General features: G+C 55.7%; 1 protein-coding gene across 3 annotated transcripts in view; it reads left to right on the top strand.

Moving 5' to 3' along the window:
* LOC108543290 (WIZ zinc finger) overlaps positions 1–6,869 on the top strand; it is a 22,794-nt gene extending 15,925 nt beyond the window's left edge. Inside the window, exons 5-9 of one of the 3 annotated variants that reach the window (XM_017893713.1) lie at positions 1,303–1,473; positions 2,392–2,895; positions 3,945–4,343; positions 4,923–5,492; positions 6,600–6,704. In XM_017893713.1, the coding sequence (XP_017749202.1) occupies positions 1,303–1,473; positions 2,392–2,895; positions 3,945–4,343; positions 4,923–4,960 (1,112 nt within the window). In that variant the 3' untranslated portion in view covers positions 4,961–5,492; positions 6,600–6,704. Of the gene's footprint in view, positions 1–1,302; positions 1,474–2,391; positions 2,896–3,944; positions 4,344–4,922; positions 5,493–6,599 lie in introns of all 3 variants that reach the window. The other 2 variants (XM_017893715.1, XM_017893714.1) reach the window with 2 other exon arrangements.
* The last annotated feature ends 10,973 nt before the right edge of the window (positions 6,870–17,842 follow it).

The raw sequence follows: 17,842 nt of genomic DNA, 5'->3' as shown, positions 1-17,842 counted from the left end.
GCCGCGCCGGGTAAGAGCCCGCGCTTGGGAGGGTGCGGGGAGGGGAAGGTCGGAATCCCGCCTGCCGGTGCCGCCGCCCCCGACCCCTTCCGTCCAGTCTCCAGGACGCCCCCCCTCCCCCAGGCCCTTTAGTCGTGTGGGCCCAGGGCCTTCTGTCGCCGCTCGTAGGATCCTAAGCTTCAGAAACACTCATCCGCCGCTCCTTGAGACCTTTGCCCGGTCTGACAGATGTCCCTTGCCCCCTTTGGAGCCCCGGGAGCGTCCCTTGCCACGGTTCCGGTCCGTCCAGTGCGGAAACTCACTTCAGCCCTGCCCCATCTGACAGATGCGCCCACCCGACCCGGAGACTTTGACGAAGTCCTCGGTGCCCCAGTCCTCAGCGCTTACTCTTTGCTTCTGTGAGACTCAAACTGAGCATGGAACCTACATGGCCCCTGCCCCGTTACATCCCACTGAACGCCTCTAAGGCCCTATCTGGCACACAGTTCCTTCATCCTCTGAGCCTTTGCCATCCTCTGAACTCTAAATTTGGAGTTCAACTGGCCTCCCCGGCCCCTTTGAAAAACTAGACGTGAAAATTCACCCTTGGGTTCCCTCTGCCACACACTCCTCACCCAGGGATGCTTCGGACCTGATAGATGTCTCAGAAACTTAACACAAAGTTCTGTGATTCCAACTCTTTCTGTCCGCAGTCAGATCGCTGTAGGTGCAGACACTAGGTTCTCACCTTACCCCACTTAGGGCTCAGCTTGTGATGAGTAGGCTCTGCAGCCCTGGTTCCCCCATTGTCTCTGCAGCCCCAGCTGTTTTGTCTGGTGGAGATTCCTCACAAGGGTTGTGAAGCCACTTCGGTGTCCCTGGCTCCCTGGCTCCCTGGCTCCCTGCCTCTGCGTGGCCTCTCCAGCCTCCTGACCCTGGTGTTTTGTTGAATTCCCTTTCTGAGTGCCTCCCACCCTCACCCTCAAGACAGGCAGATGTTGCCCCTCACAAGTTCTGTCCAGAGAGATCTTTTCTTTGAGATCCCCTGGGATGGGAGTTTGGGCTCACATTTGCATGACACCCCAGACCTGTCCATGCTGTAGTGTGTGGAAGCAGCTGCTGGTGTCTGCTGTAAGTGGCAGCCTCAGTGTCCCTGCATTGGACAGGTTCTGGGGGTTATGGGTGGAACCTCAGCTTTCCTGGGGTGAGTCGCCTGGCAGAGTGACAGCAGACATCAAGGATAAGGAAGAAGGTCATCTTCTTAGTTCTGGGGATAGACAGCCTGAAACTTGCCTGGGCTGAGCCTGTCTTCCCAACCCACAGGCCTGGGTTCTGAGGAAAACGCAATGGTGGCCATGGACTTGGGCTCTCCCTCGCTCCCTAAGAAGAGCCTGCCTGTCCCTGGGGCCCTGGAGCAGGTGGCCAGTCGGCTGAGCAGCAAAGTGGCTGCAGAGGTTCCTCATGGCAGCAAACAGGAGCTGCAGGACCTCAAGGGTGAGTGGTCCAGGTGGCATGGCAGGGGATGCTGGCCAGGCTGGTTACACTCACAGGGGCACTCTTGTGCCTTGGGGTTAATGTGGGGCTCCAGGTTGCCCGCAGTTTTCCCTCTGGCACCTTGAGGCACCAAGGTTGGCACTCAGCTGTCTTCTCCCTTGAACTTCTGTCCTGGGCATGCGTGGCCCTGAGCTGCACCGTCATGGGGTGAGGGACAGCATCCAGAGAAGCAGTGGGCGTGGTGGTCCAGAGCTCATACTCAGACCCAGCTCATTTGCTGAATCTGGCCTTTGCTAGCTGTGTGATCTCTCGCATGACACCATTTCTTCATCTGTTGATCCTAAGGTTGTTAATGACTAGTGACGGGCCCTCGGGTGGACAGGGAGGTGAGACGAGCAAAGTGAATTTGGCCCTTGCTCTTGAGGGCCATTCAGGTTGGGGAACAGGGAGACAGAGAAGCAGATAGACAAGGATAAAGGCTCTTTGGAAGAGGGTGCAGGAGACTGCAAGGACCAGTGTTTCGGGCAGGAGTTGAGCCACAGAGGGTGGTTAGAACTCAGTTCAGTGAAGCATGTGGCTAGCAGGTCAGCGTTTGTGTGAACCTGTTGCCAGGACACCCAGTAGGTGTGAAAGGTTCTGAAAGGTGTCCCACTGGCTGGATGACAGAAGGGCTCTACCTCCTGCTGTGTGCCCTTGGGCACAACTTTTCCTTCTCTGAGCCTCAGTTTCTAACCCTTATTGGCAAAGCAGCCAAGCTATTCTCCGCCTTGTTAGGGTCATTGTGAGGTTCGGGGGGCCTGACGGAGGCAAAACACTTCCATGGAGCCTGGGTGAGTGGGACTCTCGGGGGAGGAGAAGCGGGAGAGCTGGGCCACAGGCCTCACAACCTGCTCTCCCGGCCTCTGTGTTGCCCTTCAGCCCAGAGCCTGACCACCTGCGAGGTCTGCGGCGCCTGCTTTGAGACCCGAAAGGGCCTGTCCAGCCACGCGCGCTCCCACCTGCGGCAGCTGGGAGTGGCGGAGTCGGAGAGCAGCGGCGCACCCATCGACCTCCTCTACGAGCTTGTGAAGCAGAAGGGCCTGCCTGACGCCCACCTTGGGCTGCCCCCGGGCCTGGCTAAGAAGTCCAGCTCGCTGAAGGAGGTGGTCACCGGGGCACCCCGGCCCGGCTTGCTCACCCTGGCCAAGCCCTTGGATGCCCCTGCTGTCAACAAAGCCATCAAGTCGCCTCCCGGCTTCTCGGCCAAGGGCCTGGGCCACCCTCCCAGCTCTCCGCTCCTCAAAAAGACACCACTGGCCCTGGCGGGCTCCCCTACCCCTAAGAATCCTGAGGACAAGAGCCCCCAGCTGTCCCTGAGCCCCCGGCCGGCCTCCCCAAAGGCACAGTGGCCTCAGTCTGAGGATGAGGGGCCCTTGAACCTCAGTGAGTGTGGGTCCCGAGAGCCGAGGGAGGTTCTGGCGCTGGGAGGGACGGGACCTCAGGTTGGGCTAGAGGGCCCAGGGTGGGTGGGGGCGGTGGGGACTACAGCTCCCATGTCCTGGGTCAGCCGGGCCAGAATATCGGTCGAGCCTCTGCATCTCCTTTTGGGCCGCCTTGGATGTGGATCATGTCTCCCACTTTACTTTGCTGATCTCCTGAAGGCCTCACTGCGGCTGCTGAGCCTGCCAGGGTCATGCTCGCCACTGAGGGGCAGCTCTTGGCTTTCTCTGGGCCTGTGGGTAGGGGCAGTGAAGGTAACCAGGGTTCCTGTGGCCTAGCTTTCTCAGTGGTAGTTGGAAGCATCTTGGGTAGACGGGGATCACCTAATGGGAGGTGCCCACAGTTGATCCTGTCATCAAGTCTTCCTGGTTGTCCATGCAGAGGCAGCTCTCTCTGTCTGCCAGTGAAGCCCCACTTCCTGGGCTGCCTGTGGGCACGGCAGGTAGGGTTTGGGAAGAGACCCTCCAGGTGCAGTGAGCAGGTTTAACAAGGACGTCCCTCACAACATCAGTCTTTCCCATATCTTTGTGGACATTAGAGTCTGGGGGTGACCACAGGGTCTCACCCCCTGCCCAACGGAGTCCCCCATTTGGCACCTCATATTCCCTTGAATTTGCTTCCACTGAGTCTGCCGTGCTTTCAGGGGCACACCTGCCCTTGGCTGCATGAGTCCAGCAGCCACCATCGCCCCCACACAGCTCCCATAGCAGGGATCCTAGGGGAGAGGGTCAGGGAGTATCCGATTATCTGGAATTTGGTCACTGCCTGTCTACCCAACGTCCTTAAGCTCTCTACACTCCCCTTGATGCCAAAGGGCTAGGCAGGAAATAGGATGTCCTGCTTCCCAAACTTCAAAAGAAATCTGCAGCCTGAGTCTTGGACCCCCCAACTGCCTGAGCAGCCAAAAATCACACCAGACCCTCCTGCCTCAGGCCCCCAAGGCCAGCCAAGGTGGCGGCCGTGAACCGCCCCCCTGTGTTTTGTCTCCGCAGCTTTAGATAGTGACGGGGGCAGAGAGCTGGACTGCCAGCTGTGCGGTGCCTGGTTTGAGACCCGCAAGGGCCTGTCCAGCCACGCCCGTGCCCACCTGCGCCACCTGGGCGTCAGCGATCCGGACGCCAAGGGATCCCCCATAGACGTGCTCCACGGGCTCATCAGGAGGGACGGCGTCCAGATCCGCCTCCCACCCAGGCGCGGCGCCCTGGCCCACCCGGGGCGGCCGCCTCCCACCTCCGCGGCCCTCTCCTTGCTCCCCCCCCCACCGCCGGCCAAGAAGGCCAAGCTGAAGGCCGCGGGTATGGCCAGCCCCTGGGGGAAGCAGGACCTCTCGGCCGCCGCAGCCGCCGGCATTTTCTGGGCCTCTGATGTGGAGCCGTCTCCTCTCAACCTCTGTAGGTTCTCGCTTCAGCTGCCCCCTCCTCACTGCGGGCCCTGGAGCCCCTCCCGGGGGGGGGGGTCACAGCCCCCTCCCTGCTGGGGCAGGGAGTAGACAGGGGCCCTTGGCAGTGGGCCGGTTCTGCCCAGAGATCTTGTTGGCAGTGGGCTGCTAGGCCCTCTCTCTTGGCCTTTGACCTCCGTGACCCTTCCTGAGAATGAAGGCCAAGGTGGGGAGATCCTGCCTTTTAGTGTGCAAAGCACCCACATCTGCCCCTGTCTGGATGGCACATAGCACCTAGGCTGCCCTCCCTGCCTCACCCTATCCTTCTTGGGACCCACAGAGCAATGGAATCTTGATTCCATCCTCCTCCGCCAGGACCGAGGGCCCATGTGCTCTCTGGAGCCTCCCCTCACTCCTGCCGGGTATCTGGCCCCCAGCCCCGCTCTTCCACTCCCTTACCTGCACCTGCCCTCACCACCCTAACCTGTGGGCGTGTTGCTGCCGCCCACGCCCAGCCGACCAGGACACTCCTGCAGGTGACCATGCTGGCAGTTCTATGATTGCTAACTGCCTCCTTCTCCTCCTGCTGCAGCCTCAGGCCCAGAGCCAGCACCGAGACATCCGCTGTGAAGTTCTGCGGGCGAGTCTATCGAGAAGACGCAATGGGCCTCTCGAGCCATTGCACGGAGCCATGCACGCTCCCACCTGCGGCAAATGGGCGTGACCGAGTGGTACGTCAATGGCTCGCCCATCGACACGCTGCGGGAGATCCTGAAGAGACGGACCCAGTCTCGGCCTGGCGGACCTCCCAACCCACCAGGGCCAAGCCCAAAAACCCTGGCCAAGATGATAGGCGGCACAGGTCCTGGCAGCTCACTGGAAGCCCGCAGCCCCTCGGACCTTCACATCTCACCCTTGGCCAAGAAGTTGCCACCGCCACCAGGCAGCCCCCTGGGCCACTCACCAACTGCCTCTCCTCCTCCTACGGCCCGGAAGATGTTCCCAGGCCTGGCTGCACCCTCCTTGCCCAAGAAGCTGAAGCCTGAACAAATACGGGTGGAGATCAAGCGGGAGATGCTGCCGGGGGCCCTTCATGGGGAACTGCACCCATCTGAGGGTCCCTGGGGGGCGCCACGGGAAGACATGACACCCCTGAACCTGTGTAAGTGTGACCTCGCAGTAGGGCAGGGAGAACAGCTGGAGGAGTCTCCTCCCTGCCTCCCCTTGGGGGTATCCAGAGTGCCTAGGGTTGAATTGGAAGGGAGGACATGCAGGTAGAGAGGACACAGGGTTAGCTGTGTGTTCTTGCTATGCAGACCCCTGCAACTGAGCTGCTGCTCAATTGTCCTTTGTTCACCTGAGAAGCAGGATTGTGTCATTCAGTGACAGCAGAAAGATTCCATCTCTTGTGCCATTTCAATCGATTGGTAGTGGCTGTCAGCCAGACTCCTAGGGAGAAAGACTGCGGGGATCCATTAGTGATGTCTGCTACAGCAGGCGTGTAGGGACTGGCAGTGAACGTCTGAACTGTGTCTTTCTGACATTTTTGGTAATTAAGTGCTTGACATTTGGAGTCAAGTGTGACTTAAGATCTCTGTTCCTCCCCAGTCTAGCTCTGTGTGACCATGGGCAAGTTTCTTCATTTGGAAGATGGAGATCAGCATAGTCCCAACTCTGTCTTTTTTTCTTGAGGATTAAGTGGGATAAAGTACTTAGCACGCACCTGGTTACAGAAAACTCTGTATGTCGTCCTTATAATGTCACTTGCTCGCTTGCCTATGACACCAGCACTGTGTTCATTCTGCTCAGATTGATTGGATGCCCACTCTGTGCTGAGCAGGTGAGGGCAGCCTAGGCTGTGCCTTAGCACTCATGTGCATTGTGTACCAGCTCTGTGCCCCGTGCTCAGAGCTGTTCCCATTTTAGACCCTCCCATAGTGACACTGGGAAGTAGGGGTTTTCATCTCCATTTTGCAGCGGAGGAAACTGAGGCTCAGAGAGGGAAAGTGACTTGCCCAGGATCATACAGGGAGATATCTTGAAGACAGCTAGAATTTGAGATGACAGAACAAGCAGAAGAGCCAGATGTACACAAGGGCCTGTGGAGGCCCAGATGAGGGACCAGGTTGTTGCGGTCTGGTGGGTGGCATGGAGAGGGGTAGCTAGGCAACTGGCACTGATATGGGGGCTTTGAGCTTGGAGGCTTCCTGCCCGCAGCCGCCGCCTCCTTCTCCTCCTCCTCCTTCCCCCTACCCTGGATCCCCTGCAGCGTCCCGGGCAGAGCCGGTGCGCGACATCCGCTGTGAGTTCTGCGGCGAGTTCTTCGAGAACCGCAAGGGCCTGTCGAGTCACGCGCGCTCACACCTGCGGCAGATGGGTGTGACCGAGTGGTCGGTCAATGGTTCGCCCATCGACACACTGCGAGAGATCCTCAAGAAGAAGTCCAAGCCGTGCCTCATCAAGAAGGAGCCACCGGCTGGAGACCTGGCCCCTGCCTTGGCTGAGGATGGGCCCCCCACCATGGCCCCTGGGCCTGTGCAGTCCCCACTGCCGCTGTCACCCCTGGCTGGCCGGCCAGGCAAACCAGGTGCAGGGCCGGCGCAGGTTCCTCGTGAGCTCAGCCTGACGCCCATCACTGGGGCCAAGCCCTCAACCACTGGCTACCTGGGCTCAGTGGCAGCCAAGCGGCCCCTGCAGGAGGACCGCCTCCTCCCAGCAGAGGTCAAGGCCAAGACCTACATCCAGACTGAACTGCCCTTCAAGGCAAAGACCCTTCACGAGAAGACCTCCCACTCCTGTAAGCAGCGGGCGGCAGGGTCCCGGGAGGGCGACCGCCAGGGCCTGCCAGGCCAGGCCAGGCCAGGCAATGCCACAAGCGTGGACTGACCCCAAGTGGGGCCCCCATGGCTGGGTCTCTGTGGGAGGCGGGATTGGCACCTGGCCTGGGCAAGGCCGTCTGGGTGCACCTGCCCCCTTCGGGCTGTGGCTCAGCAGCACCCCCTCCGCCCCGCAGCCACCGAGGCCTGCTGCGAGCTGTGTGGCCTTTACTTTGAAAACCGCAAGGCCCTGGCCAGCCACGCAAGGGCACACCTGCGGCAGTTCGGCGTGACTGAGTGGTGCGTCAATGGCTCGCCCATCGAGACACTGAGCGAGTGGATCAAGCACCGGCCCCAGAAGGTGGGCGCCTACCGCAGCTACATCCAGGGCGGCCGCCCCTTCACCAAGAAGTTCCGCAGTGCCGGCCATGGCCGTGACAGTGACAAGCGGCCGTCCCTGGGGCTGGCACCCGGGGGCCTGGCCGTGGTCGGCCGCAGTGCCGGGGGGGAGCCAGGGCCTGAGGCTGGCCGGGCAGCCGACAGTGGTGAGCGGCCTCTGGCAGCCAGCCCGCCAGGCACCGTGAAGGCTGAGGAGCACCAGCGACAGAATATCAACAGTGAGTGCTGGTGGAGGAGGGTCAGAAGCGCAGCAGGCATCTGCCAGGCCCACCCAGCCACTCCCCAGGTGCTCTGCCGTGGCTCTTTAGTCCTTTCTCTAGTTGCTCACCCATTCACCGCCCATCACCCATCCTGCCCATCCAGGTAGCATCAGCCCTCAGCTCTTGTGTATTCCAAGTCTCTGCAGCATCCACCCCTCCCGCTCATCTCTGGTCCCTCTCTCCACCTTAGAATTCGAACGCCGACAAGCCCGCCCTCCAGATGCCTCCGCAGCCCGGGGAGGCGAGGACACCAATGACCTACAGCAGAAGCTGGAGGAGGTGCGGCAACCCCCACCCCGAGTCCGGCCGGTCCCCTCCCTGGTGCCCCGGCCCCCCCAGACATCACTTGTCAAGTTCGTGGGCAACATCTACACCCTCAAATGCAGGTAGGCCGCCCCTGGGGGAGGGAGGGAGACCACCTGAGTGGGCCTTGGTCACCCAGAGCCTTGGACAGGATAGGGTCTGGTGGGAGCTGGGAGCTGTCGCCTCAGTGGCTGCCCTTGGGTGTGGTGGGGCTCAGGCTAAAGGCTGACACTCTGAGCTTTGTAGCCTGCGAGAGCTGGGTTCAGATCCCAACTCTACCACTTACCAGCTTAGTGACCTCAGGGAAGGACTTAACTGTTCCTTACCTCAATTTCCTCACTCATAAAAGCAGGTTGATAACAAACCTACCTTACAGATTTGTTACGAGGAGTAAGTGAATTAAATATTTATAAAGCACTCAGAACTGCCTGGCACATGGTAAGTAAGCACTCAACTAGTGTCTGGCTCAAGAAAAAAGTAGGTCTTAGTTAATTCTTACCAAACTCCACAAGTACATTGAAGAGCAGGGAACGGGGACTCTGAGACATGAGGTGACTTGACTGAGGCCATACAGGCCAAGTCAGAAGTCAGAGTCAAAGCCAAGTCTTGAGCCGTGGAGCTTGGGCTCCAGGCCTCTGTGCTGTGAGGCCTCTTTAGGTGCCAGGAAGACAGGAGGAGGAGGAGGGGGGCCTGGCTCATTGGGTAGGATTTGCTTCTCTGTGCCCTCTACCGTCTCAGAGTCTATGTATCTGCCAGGTGGCAGGGGTACTTGGAAGCCAGTAGCCCTTAGCTGGCCCCAGTGACTTCTGAGCATAGAGGCAGGGGTCTCTGTGAGCCCCTGCCATGACCCCATGGTGAGTGGAGGTGGCTGTCCTTGGGAAATGCCTGACTTCTGGCCCCTCTTCCCCTGCCTCCTGGGCTTGCTCTGTCCACACTAAGTAGCAGCAGGTGTGCCCAGGGACGTGGGCAAGGCTATGCTTCCGCCTCTCCTCACAGCACTGGCCACTCCCTCTCTCTCTGTTCACCCACGCAGGTTCTGTGAGGTGGAATTCCAGGGCCCCCTCTCCATCCAGGAAGAGTGGGTGCGGCACTTACAGCGGCACATCCTGGAGATGAACTTCTCCAAAGCGGACCCCCCGCCTGAGGAGTCCCAGGCCCCGCAGGCACAGACAGCGGCGGCAGAGGCTCCCTAACACAAAAGCATTCCAGATCCCCTCTCGTGCCACCTCTGTCTCCTCTTCTTCCTCCTCTGTGTCCTCGTCCCTCTTCCTCTTTCTTTCCGTTTCCAAAGGAGCAAGCCAAAACCTCAAACCGGCGCCCCTTGGGGGCCGGGCACACTACAGCCAGGGCGCCGGGAGCCAGCTAGCTGCCCTTCCCCCAGCCTGAGGACTCTGGGGCCACAGGGTGTCTTCCTTCGGCCCATGCCCACCTGGTCCAGCAGGGGCAGCAGCCAGGTCTCTGGTGGCAGCTGATCTGGTCACAGGGGAGGACAGCACTCCCCCGTCTAGCAGCCAGGCAGGGCAATGTCTGCCATCCATGGCCATTTGCAAAGACCCCAAAGACCCCTGTTCTGGTTCCCTCTCGCCCCCATGAATATCCTCTCACACGCATGTACATGCGAACACACACACACGCACCTCGTGAGACCCGGGACCTGCCCCGGACCCCCAGTTCCCGGGTTGAACGACCACATCATGCCACGGTGCTTGCTCAGGGGAAGCCACGCTCCCTCTGTGGGGCCTGCTGGGGCCTGGGAGCCCCCACTGAGCCCACAATGCCACGGAAATCCTTGTTGGTTGCCCCCCAGAGGGGCCTTCCCAGCTGGGAAGAGCTCAGAGCTGACAGCTGCCTCCTGCCATGTCAAGGGCGCCCAAAGAGCCTCAGGGGCTCTGGGGCCCTGGAGGGTGGGGTTGGGGGGTGGGACTCTCCTCCCCCACTCCTGCTCCCTCTCCCTTTTCACTGTTGCTTTCTATGTATAGCTCCCTAGACCTTTCACTTTTTTAAAAATGCGTTTTGTGTAGAGAATAAGGAACGTGGATCTTTTTATTTTGCAATCCTGGGCCAGCTAGAAGCCGGGAGCTGATTGACCTTTTAACTTTTTTCAGTGGCCACATTTTGGTTATCGATGTACCTAGAAGTATGTAAATTAGATTAAATTTCTCTTCTGGAAACGCCCTGGGGCAGGCAGCCAGCGTGTGTTTTTCTGTCGAGTGGACAGGCTGGCATTGGCTGGCAGCCGGGGCTGGGATCGGGGCCTCCTCTGTCCAGAGCCATGGAGGCCCTGGGTTTTCCCGTTGGCCGCCAAGCAAACCAGACGCAGCTGGGGATGAGCCCAAGTTCCCAGCTGTTGGCGCTTTATGCCATGGTTGGTGGGGGGGCTCTGGCTGGCTGGCAAAGTGGCTCCAGTGAGCAGACGAACCAGGGTTCTGGGCAGCCCGTCTGGGAAGGGAGCCAGGATCAAGAAGCAGTTGAGGCTAGGGGAGCTTATCAAGGGCAGGAGCTACCAGCGAGGGTGTCAGGGACCCGCTGGGAGCATTTGGCGGGGGGAGGGGGGGTAGCGGGGGTGTAGAGAGCTGGAACTCACCTGCTTTTAATACATGTGACTTCTAGTTAGACACATGCACCCCTAACCCAAGGAACACGGGAAAAGAGGAGCCGCTGGCTCCTTTGCGATGTTATTTATTTTCTTGCTCTGCAAATGTTTATTGAACATTTCTGAGATTTTAAGAGATTTTGTTGGCTGCTCCTTCTTGTTTATTGCATGTGGTTTTTCAGCTCATCCTTTTCACTAAACGGCCAAGTGCTGGAAAGTGGGAATGACCTCATGGCGTGTGGACAGAAGGGGCCACCTCTACTCCCAGCCCTGCTTTCTGGGCCCTCCCATCATACCCCTTCCTGGGAAGGAGGGGTTAACAGGCTGCAATAACACGCCCACAAGGGTGGTCTTGGCCCGCACATCTGCTCCTGTAGGGTCAGGACGCACATCTTGCCTGGTGGCAGAAGGCCGCAACTACTTCTGTCCATCCTGTGCTGTGGGTGGGTGGATGTATCCAAGACTTAGGAAGCAGGGAGAGCATCTTATGAGCTGACTCAAAGGTGTTTCTTCCTCTTTCAGCTTTTCATAAGTCAGTTTTTATTTTTTGAGACAGGGTCTCATTCTGTTGCCCAAGCTGGAGTGCAGTGGTAGGACCTTGGCTCACTGTAGTCTCTGCCTCCTGGGTTCAAGTGATTCTCCTGCCTCAGCCATCCAGGTAGCCGGGATCACAGGCGTGCACCACCACCCCTGGCTTATTTCTGTAATTTTTGTAGAGACGGGGGTTTCACTATGTTGCCCAGGCTGGTCTTGAACTCCTGAGCTCAAGCGATCATCCTCCCAAAATGCTGGGATTACAGGCATGAGCCACTATGCCCAGCCCATAAGTCAGTTTTTGAAATATAAAAGTGGTATAGGCTAGATGTAACAAAAAACAATCAAATGATACAAGAGCTTATAAAGTCACATGGCAAGTTCCTCCCCACCAATCATGCAGTGAAGTGAGGGTCACGTGTGTCCTTGGAAGAGTCGCCTCCAGTTCTTGCAGGAGAATGTTTTCCTAAAACTTTCTGAGCATTGCTCTTCTCTGCTCAAGCCATTTTAATGCACCTCAGGCAGCAAAGTCTCAGCCTTTGAGCTGTGCTCTCTGTGAGGGTGTTGGATGTAAACGAAGTCAAATCAGGGTACAGTGATGGCTGTGGCAAGTGCCATGAAGGAACGAACCTTCATGCCTTGGTTTGAAAGACAGGCAGGCATCCCTGAGGCTGACAGGGAGATGAACCCCAAAGCCAGAGTGCTTATCCGTCAGATCTCTGCTTCATGTGTGGAGTTGCTCACTTAACACATCATAAGTGGCTTCGTTCCATATGGCAGCAAGTTCTGCAGAAGCCTCATTTGGGTGGGGGAGTTTTATTAAAACAGTTTATCATGGAGAATTCCAACTATACAAAAGTACAGCAAACAGTAAAATGGACCCTCATCTACCCATCACTTACCAACCCATGACCAATGTCTTCAGCTGTAAGAGGTTTATCTTATAGCTCCTTGCTTCCTCCCCCGCTCTCTACCTGTCTGAATTGTGTGAAGCACATCCTGGCCATAAGATCAGTTAACTTCTTAGAATTTCAGTATGTTTCTCTGAATGTTTTAAATGCCACTATTACACCTAAAGAAATCGACAATATCAAAAAGTAGCAGCATACCTTTAAAAAGGTATTAAAACATACGAAGTGTAGAAGTAATTGCGCAGCTTGATGAGTTTTCACAAACACACGTTAAATACTGTTTTTGGGGCAGCTCTGTCATCTCTAGCAAGTACGAGTTGTCCCTGGCAGGGGTTTCCGTGTGCCCAGGAAACAGACTGAGGACATGACTGGTGCCCGGCCGCACTATTGCAGGATCTCTGGAGTCCAGAGTGAATCAAGACGGTTTTAGAAGCAAAGTTCCCATTTTAACACGTAACTGTCAAGGACCTTGAGTAAATCATGAGTTCCAAGCTTCAGTTTTAAGTGGGGATTAAAAGCTTCTTGCATGTTTGAAGGAGCATTTGAATGACACACGATACAAACGGAATTATTATACATATAAGCATATGCCCTATAAATATATTTGTTACCGTTTTGTGACGATTAATCACGTTTATTCAGTGCACTGGCCCCGGAATGATTCCTTTACACACATTTTGTCATGTAATGTTGAAACGTGTGTCCAGCATCTTGTTTGGTGCTGAGTTTTAATTTTCTCATTCCAACATGGCTTTGCTATGCTTATTTTGGAGCCGAAGGCCAGAGAAGTTGAGACACGTAGCTAGGTTTACCCAGCACCTCGGTGGCGGAGCTGGCATCCCAGCCGTGCCCTGAGCCGTAGACCCGGCTCCCTCTGGCGGGTCTCCAGGGCACTGGCCCTCCTCCAGCCCGACCGCGCTTGGGCCTTGGGCCTTTCCGTAGTGCACAGCTCCGCCCCCTCGAATGCTATAGGACTCCGCCTCTCTGCCGGCTTCTCTAGGCCAATCACTGAGGCCTTAGACTAACAGAAGGCGGGGACAAGGCGGGGCTCTCACGAGATTGCCAGCCGCTTCCAGCCACTGATATGAGGAGGCGTGGAGATAGACAGCGGTGCTATCCAATAGGCGTGAAGCCGAGGCCGCTATGAGCCAATGCGGTCGGGAGGCGGGGCTTGGGTGTGTGTCGAGGGGACCCTGTGGTTAGCAGCCGCTATCGCAGCGTCGGATGTGCAGGGCAGCAGCCGCCGGCGTCCTCGGATGTTGTGTTACCCGCCACCATGAGCTACACAGGTGGGCCTGGCAGGGTGGGGTCGGGCTCTGCGTGGGGGATGGGACAGGGACGTGCGGATGCCGCACCAGGCTTGCCCGCACCTCCCCTGGGGCCCCTTCACTGCCCTCCCTGCGGTCACAAAATGGCGCCGCTGGCCCGTCGCCTCAGGGTCGCTTCTCTCACGCCTCGTTGCCTCAACTCTCTGTGCCTGCAGCCGGCGTCCCGGCTCCCGGCCGCCTGAGGTCTTGGCTTCTGTCGCTTGTGTCCGTGGGCCCGGGCCTCAGCGCGCGAGGTCTCCGCCCCCACCACCTCAGTCCCTGGCCTGCGCTCCTGGACCTCGACGCCTTAGGTTTCCCTTTCTCAGGCCTTGGTCCTTACGAGCAGTCAGCAGGCTCGGCTGCCGTCGCCATTGTCGCGTCCTCCCCCGCGCAGTTTCTCTGCAAAAACGCCGCAGCTCTACACCCCCATCCCGATCCCACCCACCACCCGCTTTTGTCTATTTCAGAACTGGGAGAGGCGCCAGGCCCTAGGGGGATAAGTAAATATTGGAAAGGTTTGGGCTGAGCGGGGAGTCTTGGGCCCCTAGGGGGCTGAACTGCAAGGAATGACAAGGTTCCACGTTAATTTCCTCTACCTCTGTCAAATGAACCGTGCCTGTGCAGATTGGGTACTGGGAATACGGACAAGACTTCATCAAGCAGCTTAGAGGCGAGGACGGATCTTAATAGGCAAATAAGCGAGTGCAGGATATATTTAGGGTGGTCAGTACCGTGCGGGGGTCGCTCCACTACATGGAGTGGTTGGAGCCCTCTGTAAAGAGGTGACATTTGAGCAGAGATCTAAATGGAGTGAGAGAATAAAGATATCTGGCCCAAGGAGCTTTTGCTGTAAAAGGCTTACGGGCAGGAACTACCTGGCTTGTTAGAAGATCAGCCAAAGAGGCCAGTGGGAGGCCAGTGGGATTTGAAAGGGAGAGTGGGTGATAAGATCCGAGAGCCCCTCTCCGCCCCCCGCAATATGCTTGGGCGACTGTAAATCATCACTGCGTGAATTGCTAAGGCCTCCTGGGTTTCCCTTGGCAGTGACTGATGAGGATTCTCAGCCAGGAGACTTAGACTAGGCCTCCCCATTTGATGAGGGTATTATAGGCTTGAGCGTGTGTGGTTGCCAGGTAACCTGCATTCTACTTGGAATGTTGAGAACTGAGAATGGAACATGAGTCTCTGGAGCTCCTTTGTAGACCACTTTATGTTTGCATAGGCAAGAAGGTAGTGCCAGTCCTCTCTACCCTGGCCCCCAGGTCAGGAGCTTTCCAAGAACCCCAGTTTTTCTAGCAACCATCCCCAGCCCAGTGGCTTCTCAGCCAGGGGTGATTCTGCCCCCAGAGGACATCTGGCAATGTCTGGAGACATTTTTGGTTGTCACATATGGGAGAGGAAGTGCTGCTGGTATCTGGTGGATGGAGGCTTGGGATGTTGCCCTGCTACAGTATACACAATGACACCTACTGCAAAGAAGTATCTGGCCTCAAACATCAGCAGTGCCCAGCTTGGGCAGCTCTGCTAGAGCCTTTCTGTAACTTTCCTAGTTCAGGAGGAAAGACTATAGGGTTGTTATGACATCTCTGGGATTGGAATATAATTCTCACCAAGTCTTACCAAGAACTGGAAGACAGTTTCATGGTTTTTAAAAACAGGACTGCTGAAGAAACCAGAAGATGAATGGTTGGTTGCTGTGGGGTAGCTGAGTAATGGAGCTCTTTTTCTTTAATAGATGAGGAAACTGAGTTACAAGGTCACTAATGACCCAACCTGAATTCCAGCTCTAGACTTGTAGGCTGTAGTTCTGGGTTTGGGTGGGCACTGAGATAGCCAAGCTAATAAAGTAATGATTCGTTTTTCCTTTATCTTGATAAACTGAAAACCACAGTAATTTATAATGTGAGTCTTCCCCTTTTAAGAAGTAGGGCACTAAAGTCAAAGGCATTTTAAGTCACATTTCAGACAACTACTAGCTTTAAGAGTAAGTCCTAGAGGCCTCAAAGCAAATGTTAACCATTATTAAACATAAAAGGTGACTAATAAATCTTTCTATTAACTCGCCCTGCTTTTGAACCCAGTTACTTTATACGTGGGAAAGGAAGCTGCATTTCTAGCACTGAGAGGGGAAGAGGAGAGCAGTGGAAAACAGGACAGAAATATCCAGAATCAGGCCCTCAAACAAAGGTCTGAAATGCTACCGCACTTGTCACAGAAACCTTTATTGTCTTACACAGTTTCCTTATGTTTGGAATGGACAGGTGATTTCGCTGGGTGGTTCCAGCTTGGAATATCATGAGGTTACATTTGGGATCTCTATCTGGACTAGAGTCATCTGAAAGCCTGACTGAGGCTGGAGGTCCCACCTCCAAGGTGACTTAAACTCCCATGCCTGGCGGGCTGATGCTGGCCGTTAATTCTTGGCCCCATGGATCTGTCCCTAGGGCTGGCTGCTGGCGAGTCCTCACAATATGGTGGCTGGTTTTCCCCAGACTGAATGATCCCAGAAAGAGCAAGGCAGAAATCCCAGAAGTCACACTCAGTCATTTTCATAAATCTTATTGGTTGCAGTGGCTACCTCTATTAGTTGGGAGGGATCAACATAACATTAAGAGGCAAGAATGATTGGAGACTATCTTGGAGGATGGTTGTCACCCTACTCTTGGCTCAGATAATAAAGGTTGGAGGCAACCTAACCTAATTCCAGTTATCCTTTAATTTTTGGCACTCTCTGTTACTCCTTCAAATAAGACTCTTTTTTCTAGATCAGGCACGGTGGCTCACACCTGTAATCTCAACACTTTGGGAGGCCAAGGCAGGAAGATTGCTTGAGGCCGGGAGTTTGAGATGAGCCTGGGCAACACAGCAAGACTCTTTCTCTATAAAATTAAAATGAAAGGTTAACTATGCAAGATTGAGACTGCAGTGAGCCATGATTGTGCCACTGCACTCCAGCCTGGATGACAGCGAGACTCTGGGATGTTTGCTGGAGCCCGGGAGTTCAACATTGCTGAGTTATGATCATGCCACTGCACTCCAGCCTGGGCAACAGAGCAATATCCTGTCTCAAGAAAATATATACTCTTTTTTAAAAAGGAAAAAGAAGGAAAAGTATAAAACTGAGAAACTTTTGTTTTGTTTTGTTGAGACAGGGTCTCACTATGTTGCCCAGGCTGGAATGCAGTGGCACCATCATAGCTCACTGCAGCCTTGCCCTCCTGTGCTCAAGTGATCTTCCCACCTCACCTCAGCCTCCCAAGTAGCTGTGACTGCATGTGCATGCCACCATGCCCAGCTAATTTTTTATTTCTGAGATGAGGTCTCACTATGTTGCCAGGCAGGTCTTGAACTCCTAGGCTCAAGTGATCCTCCCAACTCAGCCTCCCAGAGTACTGGTGTTACAGACATGAGCCCCAGCATTTGGCCTGCTTTTGTTTTTTGTTTTTGTTTTTGTTTTGTTTTTTTTGAGACGGAGTCTCGCTCTGTCGCCCAGGCTGGAGTGCAGTGGCAGGATCTCAGCTCACTGCAATCTCCGCCTCCTGGTTTCACGCCATTCTCCTCCCTCAGCCTCCCGAGCAGCTGGGACTACAGGTGTCCGCCACCTCGCCCGGCTAGTTTTTTGTATTTTTAGTAGAGACGGGGTTTCACTGTGTTAGCCAGAATGGTCTCGATCTCCTGACCTTGTGATCCACCCGTCTCGGCCTCCCAAAGTGCTGGGATTACAGGCTTGAGCCACCGCGCCCGGCCCTGCTTTTGTATTTTTGAGCAAAACAAGTTGACAAGAGAGATTGATTACAAGCAAGGAGTGTTGCTGCAGAACTAGAAATCCATGGTCTCAGAGTGAGAGGATCGCTTAAGCCCAGGAATTCAAGACCGGCATGGGTCCATAGTGAGACCCTGTCTCTCAAAAAAAAAAAAAGAAAGAAAAGAAAAAAAGAAAACAAAAATTAGCTGGGCCTGGTGGTGTGTGACTATAGTCCCACCTACACAGGAGACTGAAGTAGGAGGATTGCTTGAGCCCCAGAGTCTGAGGCCATAGTGAGCAGTGATTGTGCCACTGCACTCCAGCCTGGATGACAGTGAGACCTCCTGTCTCTAATAAAAATAGAAAGAAATCCATGATCTGACACTTAGCTTTATAGGGCCATATAGGGCATATTTTATTTTTTCATCCAGAGCTAATCAGGCTGGTAAATTGTACCAAGAGAACACTTTACAAACCAGCTAAGAATTTAGAATGGGCTCAGTGGCTCACATCTGTAATCCCAGCACTTTGGGAGACCCAGGCAGGCGGATCCCGTGAGGTTGGGGGTTTGAGACCAGCCTGACCAACGTGGAGAAACCCCATCTCTACTAAAAATACAAAATTAGCTGGCTCTGGTGGCGCAT

This window comes from Rhinopithecus bieti, unplaced genomic scaffold (assembly GCF_001698545.2).
Source record: "Rhinopithecus bieti isolate Rb0 unplaced genomic scaffold, ASM169854v2 scaffold_23826, whole genome shotgun sequence".
In the NCBI taxonomy this organism is placed as follows: Eukaryota; Metazoa; Chordata; class Mammalia; order Primates; family Cercopithecidae; genus Rhinopithecus; species Rhinopithecus bieti.
This window is presented reverse-complemented; position numbering and strand designations above follow the sequence as displayed.